The following is an 11,000-nucleotide window of genomic DNA, read 5'->3' on the forward strand; positions in this document are numbered from 1 at the left end:
CTCCTGCGTATGTCCTTTTTCTGCAACTGTTAACTCCATTGGCAGTCAAAAATTGAAACTTTCCCCACAGGATAAATAACAGCCAGATTGGAGCCATGGTGGGATGTGGGGAGGCTTAAACCCCTGCCCCCCATGGTCCCAAGCCAGCTGCTATTCAATAAAGGAAAATTTCGCTCATCAGAGCTAAGGGTGCCCGAAAATAATGTTGTTTGGTCCTTGTTAGGAACGTAGGAAAATGCCTTATACTGAGTCAGACCATAGGTCCATCTAGCTCAGTATTGCCTACACAGACTGGCAGCGGCTTCTCCAGGTTTACAGGCAGGAGCCTCTCCCAACCCTATTTGGAGATGCCAGGGAGGGAACTTGGAACATTCCGCATGCAAGCATGCAAATACTCTTCCTGGAGCAGCCCCTGAGGGGAATATCTTAAAGTGCTCACACATGTAGTCTCCCATTCAAATGCAAACCAGGGCAGACCCTGCTTAGCTATGTTGACAACCCATGCTTGCTACCACAAGACCAGCTCTCCTTCTCATAGCACTTGCGCTGTGATCAGGATTCGAACCTGGGCAGGGATAAATTTCGAGTCCCACGCCTTGGGTACTTGTCCTTTCGCCCTGCTTAATGCAACTGCCAAATCATTCCTCTTACTGAAGAGATTCTCTGACTTGGGTTCCCAGATGTTGTTGGACTACAACCCCCATCATCCCCCAGGGGGCTGATGGGAATTGTAGTCCAACCACATCTGGAGACCCAAATCGGAGAACCCCGCCTTACGGCAGAAGAGAATTAGCCCCTTAAAGTTTCAGTGCTGCCTGAAGAGTGCTTTCCCCCTCCACTTCCAATCTTTCTAAGGTTTTTGTTCCTCCTCCAGGTGGAGCATGACCCCGCAGACTGTCAATGCCTACTACCTGCCTACCAAGAACGGCATCGTCTTTCCAGCAGGGATCCTGCAGGCTCCCTTCTATGCTCGCAACCATCCCAAGTGCGTCAGGGGGCTTTGGCTGTTGGGTAGGAAGAGGAGGCGTGGGGTAGAGGGGTGGGGGGTCTCCACTCTGCTGAAGTCTGTCTGGTTTTGAACTCACTAGGCTGCAGGAAAGCACCAGGGGTGGGAGGCAGGAGAAATCAAGGCTGTATTAAATTAGGGGCAGGTTGGATTTGAAGGGGAAGGAAACTGCTAATCTTTCTTCTCCTAGGCAAGTATAAGCATCCCTTACTGAAGGCCAGGGTTCCAGTAGCATGTGCTGGATGAGAGTTATTTTTGCTGTTCTGCTTCACAGTCAATCATGACCCCCCACAAGTCACTTAGATTTCGCTTTGTTCTCTGCTGCAGCTGTAGAAGGGAACTAGCAGGCTGCCTAGACCTAAACACCTTCTCTGCAGGCTCAGTGGCACAAAACATGTAGTTTACCCTTGTATGGTTTTTTTCCCTTCTTTAAATGTAGCAGCTATGGAAACAGGGATCAAAACAAGAACTGGGGCATGAGGAAGGGAAGGGTTAGGAACACAGGAAGCTGCCATATACTGAGTCCAACCATTGGTCCATCTAGCTCAATATTGTCTACACTGACTGGCAGCAGCTTGCCAAGGTTTTAGGCAGGAGCTTTTCCCAGCCCTACCTGGAGATGCTGGCAGGGAATGAACTGGGACCTTCTGCATGCAAAATAGATGTTCTACCACTGAGCTATTTTATTTATTTTTATTTTTTACATTTTATATCTCACTCTTCCTCCAAGGAGCCCAGAGTGGTGTACTACATACTTAACATTTCTCCTCACAACAACCCTGTGAATTAGGTTAGGCTGAGAGAGAAGTGACTGGCCCAGAGTCACCCAGGTAGTTTTATGGCTGAATTGGGATTTGAACTTGGGTCTCCCTGGTCCTAGTCCAGCACTCTAACCACTTGCAATTTACCCTTGGATGGAAGCTACTGTTGGCACTGATTTGGGGGACAGTTTGAGGGGAAGCCAATGTTTGTCAGGACTGTGGCATGGTGTAACGACCTCCTATTACTAAATTTCCACTTAATTAGCCGACTTTCTACCCTGCTAAGGAGGAGGGGGCAGGCCACAGGACTTTATTACTAGTTTCCTCCCACTCAGTTGTTTGCTTTCTTTTTTTAGTTGTGAAATAGCCCTGTTTCACAATGAAAAGTGTATGTGTGCGTGTGCGTGCGTGCGTGTGTTCATTGACTTGTATTATATAGGCCCATAACCTATTCACAAGGTACGGTGTGGTGGGAATCCATAATTAAGGTGTACTTCCTCCATTTTTTGGTGGCGTGTCCAAACACAACTGAAACATTTGCCCCCCTGCCTTTTGGCAACATACCAGAGATGGCTCCACTAATGTCGTAACTTCTCGCTTTCCCTTGGCTTCCCTTGAGAGCCCTCAACTTTGGAGGCATTGGCGTCGTGATGGGGCATGAGCTCACCCACGCTTTTGATGACCAAGGTAGGAGCAAGGTGCTTGGCTGGCATGCCGGACTGACGCTTGTGGTTTCTTGCATCTCGCGTGCATGCTGTGTCCTTCGAAGAGAGAGGTCCCTTGGCGGGGCCATCTTAGAGGGGCCATAACAAGTCATCCAGAAGTAGACCAGACCTCGCCTTCTTGTCCACTGCACTGCTTTCAGGCCTGCCTTTGCTTTTCCGGTCGGTTCTATTTCGACTCCGTTCCGGAGAGAGGAGCTGCTCAACACCTCTCGCTTTATCCTTGCTTTCCAAAAGCAAGGCCAGTTCAATGACTTCACCACCTTAGGCAGAGTGGTCCTGACTTTGCAGAGGATTCTGGGACACAGGCTCAGTTTCGGGGGGGGGGGGGGGGAACCAGCCAAGCCTGAAACAGCACATAGGAACATAGGAAGCTGCCTTCTGCCGAGTCAGACCCTTGGTCCTTCCAGCTCAGTCTTGTCTGCACAGACTGGCAGTGGCTTCTCTAAGGGTGCAGGCAGGAATCTCTCAGCCCTGTCTTGGAGATGCTGCCAGGGAGGGAACTTGGGACCTCCCGCATGCAAGCACACAGATGCCCCATCCCATCAGGGGAGTATCTCACAGTGCTCACATTTAGCCCCCCATTCAGATGCAAACCAGGGCAGATCCTGCTTAGCAAAGGGGACAAGTCATGCTTGCTACCACCAGACCAGCTCTCCTCCAGGAACCAAGACTTGAATTCCTGCTTTTGGCACGGCAGCACCATTTTTATAGGCACCTCCCTAGGCAGTTGCCCACTCTGCCTAGCTGGTTGAACTGGCTCTGTGCAAAATCACTCCCAGCTTCTCTCTCCTGGGGGCCGCTAGTGCCCTCTTCACCCACCCCCCTCGCACTGCATGCATCTTCTTGCCTGCTCCGTGGGAGCTTCCGTCTGCTCGTGGCCACCGAGTGAGCCTCTCCTCTCTAGCGGGCGCTGCTTCCCCACCTGTTTCCCCTCCTGTCTCCCCAGGTGACACCTCCCGTCATCTCACCCGGCTTCTTTGTGCTGCTTTTGCTCCTGCTCCATCTGCTTGGTGAGAATCCATTATCTCTGCATCAGCGGGCCACAGCTGGCAGCTAGGAAGCCACCACTACCACCCGCTTCCGCCCACCCATCCCTCTCTTAATCTCACTCAGTCTGCACAAGGTCACTTTGGGATCACATCCTAGAACTCCCCTTTGCTTTGTAGCTGGGCACGCCTTGGTTTGACTGGCAGCCCATCTCTTTTAGCATGGCACTGACCAGCTGCTGTAGGGGGTGTGGAACCCAAAGGGCAGCTAAGGCTTGAACACAGGAACTTAGGAAGCTGCCTTATACGGAGTCAGGCCCTTGGTCCATCTAGTTCGGTATTGTCTACACTGGCTGGCAGCAGCTCTCCAAGGTTTCAGGCAGGAGTCCTTCCCAGCCCTACCTGGAGATGCTGCCAGGGATTGAACCTGGGACCTTCTGCATGCCACGCAGATGCTCTACCACTGAGCTATGGCCCCCATCCTTGCTTGCTGGGAGGGAACTTCAGGGAATTTCTGATCAGAGGGGCCTTTAAGGATGCCTAATGTATGGGAGAATGAATAAGAAATAGCTATTCATAGGTATAATTGAGGACAACTACCAAGGGATTCCGCAATTCTGTTCCAGTGCAGAAAAAGCACTGAATAATTCCGCCCAGAACCCAGCTCCCAGGGAGCGCAGCTTTCCATTCAAAACAAAGCACGCTTCTAGTCCTCATGACTGGGAAGCTCTGCTTGTGGGCAGTGCCTGGCCGAAAGCTGAGGACGCCGGTGGTAGGGAGGGCAGGACTTGATTGGTCTGCGCATCGTATTGCCTTCCCCATGATTTGTAAATGCTAAACAAATTATGTAAATGCATGCAAATATGCTCGATTTGCATGATAGATGCAGATTTCCGTAGAAAATGGGCCACCTTTGCACAGACGTTTACGCATATAATATGAGAATACTTAATGGACAAAAACAATGGCGTGTTGGCCGTTAACTCCAGCAGTAACTGAGCCGTGACTCCATGGCTGTAGGTCAGGGCAGCACACCTTGGGCACTATCGCTGTTGTTGGACTACAACTCCCACCATCCCCAGCCACCGTCGCCAACAACCAGGGATGATGGGAGCTGTAGTCCAGCATCTGCAGGAGGGCCGAAGTTGTGCAGGCCTGCCCTAGCTTCAGTCCCTGCTATCTCCAGTTTAACGGATCTCTAGACAGTCAGCTTGGAATGCCTTCGGTCTGAGACAGTGGAGAGCTGGCCAGTACTGGGCTGGAGGGAGTCCGCATAAAGCAGCTTCGTCTGTTGGCAGGAGCCCGTGCTTTCTGGCGCCCATGGGTGTTTGGTGGCCCGGCACTGGGGACAGACAAGAGGGGGTCCTTGTCTCCACCCAGCTCCTCCTGGGAGCTCCTCAGGGAGCTCCTCAGGGAGTCTGGCTGGCAGTGGTTGGATACAGTGCAGTGCCAGACGACCCCGTGGCCGGGTCTAGCAGCAAGGCAACTCTCTTCCAGGCCGGGAGTATGACCGGGAAGGGAACCTGCGTCCCTGGTGGCAGAACTCCTCGCTGGAGGCTTTCAAGAACCGGACGGAGTGCATGACGGAGCAGTACAGCAAGTACCTGGTCAACGGGGAGCACGTCAATGGCAAGCAGACCTTGGGCGAGAACATTGCCGACAACGGGGGGCTTAAGGCAGCCTACAACGTGAGTCACCGGTGGGGGTGGGGGGAAGAGGGGGATATCCCCACTGAAATGGCTGGCCGGGGGCAGGACTGGTGGCTGGCGGGGTGCAAAGCCTGGGGCAAAAATCAGCCCGTGCAGGACTCCTTCCCAGTTGGTTTTAATGGGGGCTAAAAGAGCGGGACTCTGGGCGGTCGCCCTGCCCTAAGGACAGCCCTGGCCAGGGGAAGCCGCCGGGCGGGTCACGAGCCGCCTCCCCCTCTCTGCTCCCCTTTGCCGGCTGTTTGGGGGGAAGCGGGCCCTGTTTTGCTGGGGCGCCCAGGCGCTGCTGTCGCTTTCTTGCAGGCGTATAAAGCCTGGCTGAAGAAGAACGGGGAGGAGAAGCACTTGCCCTCCGTGGACCTCACGAGCCACCAGCTCTTCTTCCTAGGATTTGCACAGGTACCCGCTGCTCTGGAGAAGGCATGGGAGCTTTCCCAGGCTCTCCACCCCAGACACACGCCGCTGCTTTCAGTCTCCTTAAATCTGGCTCTTTCGCGTTCCCCTTTTTGTGCTGGATTTATTTTTCAAGTTGACAATGCCATATTCCTTGTCTTGCCAGCTTTCAAAGGCCCCTAACTGGATTTTGAAGGCAGTGAGTGCAAGCTGCCCAATGGCACCGGGCCCACAGCATGCTAGTAGAGCCTCTAAGGCCCTGGGTTCAATCCCCGGCACCTCCAGTTGAAGGCGGAACAGGGAAGGGCACTCACTCAGTGCCCTTGGCTTGTAGCCCTTTTCTGCCTTTACTAGCCATTGGGAGGGAAGAGGAACTAGGTGGAGCAGCAATGCCCCTGTTCCCTGAACTCCTGCCGTACCCTCTCCTTCGCCCCAGTTTCTGCCATTCACCAGGAGCCACTCTGTGTTTTCAAAGTGCTTCACTCCACAGCCAAAAGGGAGGGAAATCGACTATTTAAATAAAATAAATAAATAAATAATAAAAGGGGGTTCAGATTTCTCAGTGTACTGAATGCTGAATCCAGATTCTAAATTCCTTTCTTTTGGGGGGTGATCCTGGCAGACTTCTGGTGCGCATACCACCCTAGCCAAATGGGAAATGTGTTGGTGCTGTTGGGATAGAGTGGCCATGCCCCCCGAAATTCCAGGTTTCGCCCGGATTTTAAGCATCTCACCCCGATTGCTCAGCCCACCCCGGTTCACTCGGATTTCAGCTTTTTTTTTTTAAAGCCCTTGTAGAAGCAGAGTTATGGAGCAAAATGTGCAGTCACTATTCTGCTCAGTCTTCAAGCCAATACATAATATGCAAATTAGGCACCCGGATTTGGACAGCCGGAATATGACAACTCTACGTTGGGGGCTCGGGGGAGGGGGCGAGGCGGGGGGAGCCTTGATTCCCAAAGAAGCGGAAGACAGAACAGTGGCGGGCCGAGATCTCAGCCTGCCCAAAGCAGGGCACCAAATGCAGCCCTCCCCGATGTCGCGCACTCACCCTCCTCCTCCTTATTTTTCTTGGGGGCGGCGATGATAGTCCTGGTGGGCGGGCACCTGCACACCTCCGTTGTGCCACTGCTTTGCAAAGAGCATTCCCAGTGATGGCAGAAAGCAGAGGGAAGCAGGTGAGGCAGGAGGGGATCTTGCCACCCCATGAACATATGGGTGAAGTCCACAAGTTTTGGTCATTGGTACCATTTAGGGGGACGAATGCTCATAGTGATCTTTGGCACCATCTACCCCGCTAAAGTCGGAAAGGAGGTGATAGCATTGTTGCACGCACAGCTTTCTCTGTGTTATCCCTATGTTATCCCTACCCCAAAACAATTAGGGTAAAATGGCAGCCATTTTTGCACAATGAACAAATCGTACTCGCTCCACGGGGGAATCTTTGGAGGACGTGCCTGCCAGTCTTCACTTGCGTTCCTCTGATAACAGTGATAGAATTGTATCGCAGTGTTTGTGTTTTCAGAACCTTTAAAAGCTTTTAAAACACCTTTGCAAATGTGGCTGCTGCAGGCCCGATGGTCAGGACAAGAAAAGCAGGTTGAGATGCTGAAAGTCTTGCAAAGCGATCACCTATTTTCCATCTCTAGGGGTGGAGAGCTTGTCAAACATCACCATGAGCATTGGCCCCCAGGAGGGTACCCACCCCCCCCAGCTGGCTCCTGGACTAGATGATCCGTTGCTCAAGGCGACTGCCTCCCCTCGCCTCATGGAAGGGTCGCCCCAAGGCAGGCGCTCTCCCAGTTGCCTCTGCCTCCCTTCCAGCCCCAGGAGGACAGGCGATGCGCCACACACTCTGTTCTGCAGGGTAAGTGCTAATTGCCTTGTTCTCCTTCTTGGCACAGGTCTGGTGTTCTGTGCGTACCCCAGAGAGCTCCCACGAGGGCCTGATGACTGACCCGCACAGCCCGGACAAGTTCCGCGTCATCGGCACCCTCAGCAACTCCCGGGACTTTGTGGAGCACTTCGAGTGCCCTGTTGGCTCCCTCATGAACCCTGGCAAGCACTGCGAAGTGTGGTAGAGAGAGAGGCTGCCGCTGGCAAGAGTCTGTACATACAGCCATCTGCCCCCTGCACAACCCCAGCACACAGGAGCTAGGCGGAGCCCTGGTGGCCCCTTACAGGGGTGGGGGGCTGCTCTGGGGGGGCAGCTGACAGTCTCGCCTTGCCAGCTCTGGTTGGTGCAGGCTCCTTCTCCCTTGGCAGCATGGGGAAGGTGAGTTTCACCAGGCCTCTCTGCTGAACCCACTTCGCTTGGGGGCAAAAGCACAGCTTCACTCCTCTTCGCTGACCTCATCACCTGCTCCGCCCTGGGGTCTCGCAAAGGATCTCTATCCCCGCTTCTTCCATTTTAGTTCCCCGCCTTCAGCTTCTCCAGGAATCGTCTCCCTGCTCCCTTGTGGTGGTCCGGTGCCACTGACTTTGCACCCCGGCTGGTCCAGTTTCCTAATTCCTCAACTCTAGTGGGAGAGTCGATGCAGCTCAGCCTTTAGAGTGGCTGTTTTCAGGGCCTGGTCTAGGAGGCAGGCAAAGGAGAACACCGTCAGCGACTGAGCTGTGTCTGGAGGTGGGTTGGGCCAGTGCTGGTTCCGGGGGGGAACTTCAGCCAGTGGTAGATTATGGATGCTTATGGCACAATTGAATTGCCTTTGGTGTGCCCCAGGGAGTACAGCCACATCGGGTGCACGGTCTACTGGATGGGAGCTACTCAGTCTAGCTTCCTGTTTCTAACAGTGGCCAAACAGATGCTGGGAAGCCCCCCAGCAGAGCACAAAGGCAAAAACCCTTCCCTGTTTGTTTGTCCCCAGCATCTGGCATGCAGAGGTACACTGCTGCTGAACATGGAGGTTCCATTTTCTAAAGCCATCTCAGCTTAGGAGCCAGCATTCTCCCCTTCACAGCTTAGTGAGCGGCGCGTAACTGAGATTCAGCATAACTGAGATTCACCGGTGCCAGGCAGTGATGTGGCATGTGCGGGAATGGGGGTGTAGGGGTATTGCCCTATGTTTTCCTTAGTCTGATATCCAAAGAAGCCACAAGGCTCTGGGATAGGACCATGCCTCTTCCATAAGAGCTGGGGAGATGGAGCCGACTCATTCGTATTGCTCTTTATCATTTTAGCTGTAGCGAAGGGAGCTGTTCCACCCCCTGCGCACGGACAATCCCTTCCAGTCACTGTGGAAAGACGAACCGCCTTCTTGCTAGCGTTGCACCTACCAAGCTTCCCCATCACAAAGAAAAATCCCCCCCCTCCCGCTGTTAGATTGCAGCCAGGGCAGGGCAGGAATGCCCTGTTGAAAGCACAGAAGCCACACCGCGGCTGGGCATGTGGAGTCTCTGCACAGAAGAGCAGAGCGATGGGGCCAGCTTGTTTCTGAGATGTTTCCTTTAGCCCAGAAGTGCTTAGGCTTGGATCCCCAGATGTTGCTGGACTGCAACTCCCATCACCCCCAGCCACAGTGTGGCCGGCCATTGTGGATGGGGGTGATGGGAGTTGTAGTCCAGCAACATCTGGGGACAACCCACACTCGAGCAGCTCTGCTTTAGCCCCCTTCCAGGCTCATCATTAATTCCCAACTAGCTTGGCTTAGAAATTCCAAACCTGCTCCCATCTATCGGGCTTGGTGGGGACTAGTGCCTTGATGAGAGTGTGTGTGTGTGTGTGTGTGTGTGTGTGTGTGTGTGTGTGTGTTGGCGGGGGGAGGGTGTGCAGCTGGTGTATTTAAATACTAAAAGCAGTTTCCGCTTGATTCTTTCAAAGTGATTTTCAAATGTGTATGGTGAAAATAAAAAAAGAAAAAGGACCTAAAAATGTGAGCATGGCCTCTTGCTTTTAAACAGGCAGATCTGAAAATGGGGGTGGAGAGTGGGTGGGCAGTGCTGTGTGGTGGGTGGGGAGGGTCTTAGGTTTGGGCACGCAGGATAGATTCTCACTTGGGTCTAGTTCTTAATGATGTCTGAATCCTGTGTCTGGGCTGTTTCACTTGAGACCACAAGTTAGGTCTTGTAGACTTGAGCATTCCCACACCCAGAAAAAATACCCTATAGAAATTTCCTCCAACACATCCAAAAAGGGATTCTAGCCTAATCTCCCTGACATACTAGCTTTCTGCATGCAGGGATTTATTTATTTTTAATGGCACAGTCCAAACACAGTTTGGTTTGCTTTCTGTGTAGTCAGCCCAATGACCAAACTGGGCATGATGCAGAACTTTGCTGGTTGGAACTCCTGATGGTTTTCTTTAAAAAAATAAAAATAAAATAAAACAGCTTCAGTGCACTTGGTTCAGATGAGGGGTGCAGTGTGTGTGTGTGTGTGTGTGTGTGTGTGTGTTCTCCCTGTACCATGGCCCCAGTCCAAATCACAATCCCCGCAAAAAAAGTATTAACTGCAGAAGGGAAAACTCACAGGCACAAAATGGTGCCCTCCATAGTTATTAGAGGCTTCAGTAACCCTATTTACACATTACGTTCAACACTCGAACAATCTGTGTATTGTGCTCACAGGTCCAGATCTGTACACAGGTTCAGTTATTCACATGTTATGCTGAACAGTGGTACAACAGTACATTTCCTCTCTTTAATTTGCATTTCAGGAGGCCTGTACCCAGGTTTGCTTTTTAAATGCATGCAGATATAGCCATTCATACAAACACATAAGTGCCATACAGACCTGAACACAGGTCCAAGATCATGTCTGAATAGAGCTAGTGTATGTGTACAATGCACACTGGAAAATCTGCGCAGGCCAAGGGTTAACCCCCTGCCCCATGGCCCGGATCCAGATCACACACACACACACACACACCCATGCAGCTGCAGAAAGCTCCAGTCACAAAACTCCCATCTAACGCAGCGTTGAGTGGCTTGGGGCAAGATATTCTGTCTCCATCTAACTTGCCATAGAAAGTTGCTGGGAAGAGAGAGGAGATGGGAAACCGTGCTTTATGACAGAAGTGCAAGGGCTCACAGGTCAGTCCCTGAGCAGGCTTTGCATGCAGAAGTCTCAAATTTCCATCCCTGCCCGCTGCAGTCAAACCGTTTTGGGTAGCAGCGCCAGGAAAGAACCCTGCCTGAGACCTTGGAGAGCCATTATCAGTCAGGGAGGAAAAATACCAAGGTAGGTGGAATAATAGTCTTTTGACTCCCCATGAGGCAGCTTCAGAAAATCCAAGCATAAGTGCCATAGAGATGCTAAGGGAAGGTCATTAGGAGCCTATTCGGCAAGCATCAGCAGCCTGTTAATGTAGCTTAGTAGAATTCTTGTTTCTGCTCAGAGCACCTCCCTTCCTTGGCATATTGCAGCATAATTCTTAGCAGTATTTTATTAAGAATATATACATACTGCTTTTCTGCAACAACAA

General features: G+C 52.2%; 1 protein-coding gene and 1 non-coding gene across 6 annotated transcripts in view; one reads left to right on the forward strand and one right to left on the reverse strand.

The window, feature by feature from the left end:
- The window catches only part of ECE2 (endothelin converting enzyme 2), a 67,369-nt gene extending 57,916 nt beyond the window's left edge, over nt 1–9,453 (forward strand). For 4 of the 5 annotated variants that reach the window (XM_053305488.1, XM_053305485.1, XM_053305486.1 and 1 more), the window contains 5 exons: nt 875–985; nt 2,387–2,454; nt 4,976–5,166; nt 5,488–5,583; nt 7,482–9,453. In XM_053305488.1, coding sequence (XP_053161463.1) covers nt 875–985; nt 2,387–2,454; nt 4,976–5,166; nt 5,488–5,583; nt 7,482–7,658 — 643 coding nt within the window. In that variant the 3' untranslated portion in view covers nt 7,659–9,453. Of the gene's footprint in view, nt 1–874; nt 986–2,386; nt 2,455–3,438; nt 3,503–4,975; nt 5,167–5,487; nt 5,584–7,481 lie in introns of those variants that run through there. The other variant, XM_053305489.1, reaches the window with a different exon arrangement.
- TRNAA-GGC (transfer RNA alanine (anticodon GGC)) lies at nt 3,885–3,954 on the reverse strand. The gene has a single exon. It is a non-coding gene; the product is annotated as a tRNA-Ala (tRNA).
- Nucleotides 9,454–11,000: the final 1,547 nt, after the last annotated feature.

The sequence above is a fragment of the Hemicordylus capensis genome, chromosome 3 (assembly GCF_027244095.1).
Source record: "Hemicordylus capensis ecotype Gifberg chromosome 3, rHemCap1.1.pri, whole genome shotgun sequence".
Classification (NCBI taxonomy): Eukaryota; Metazoa; Chordata; class Lepidosauria; order Squamata; family Cordylidae; genus Hemicordylus; species Hemicordylus capensis.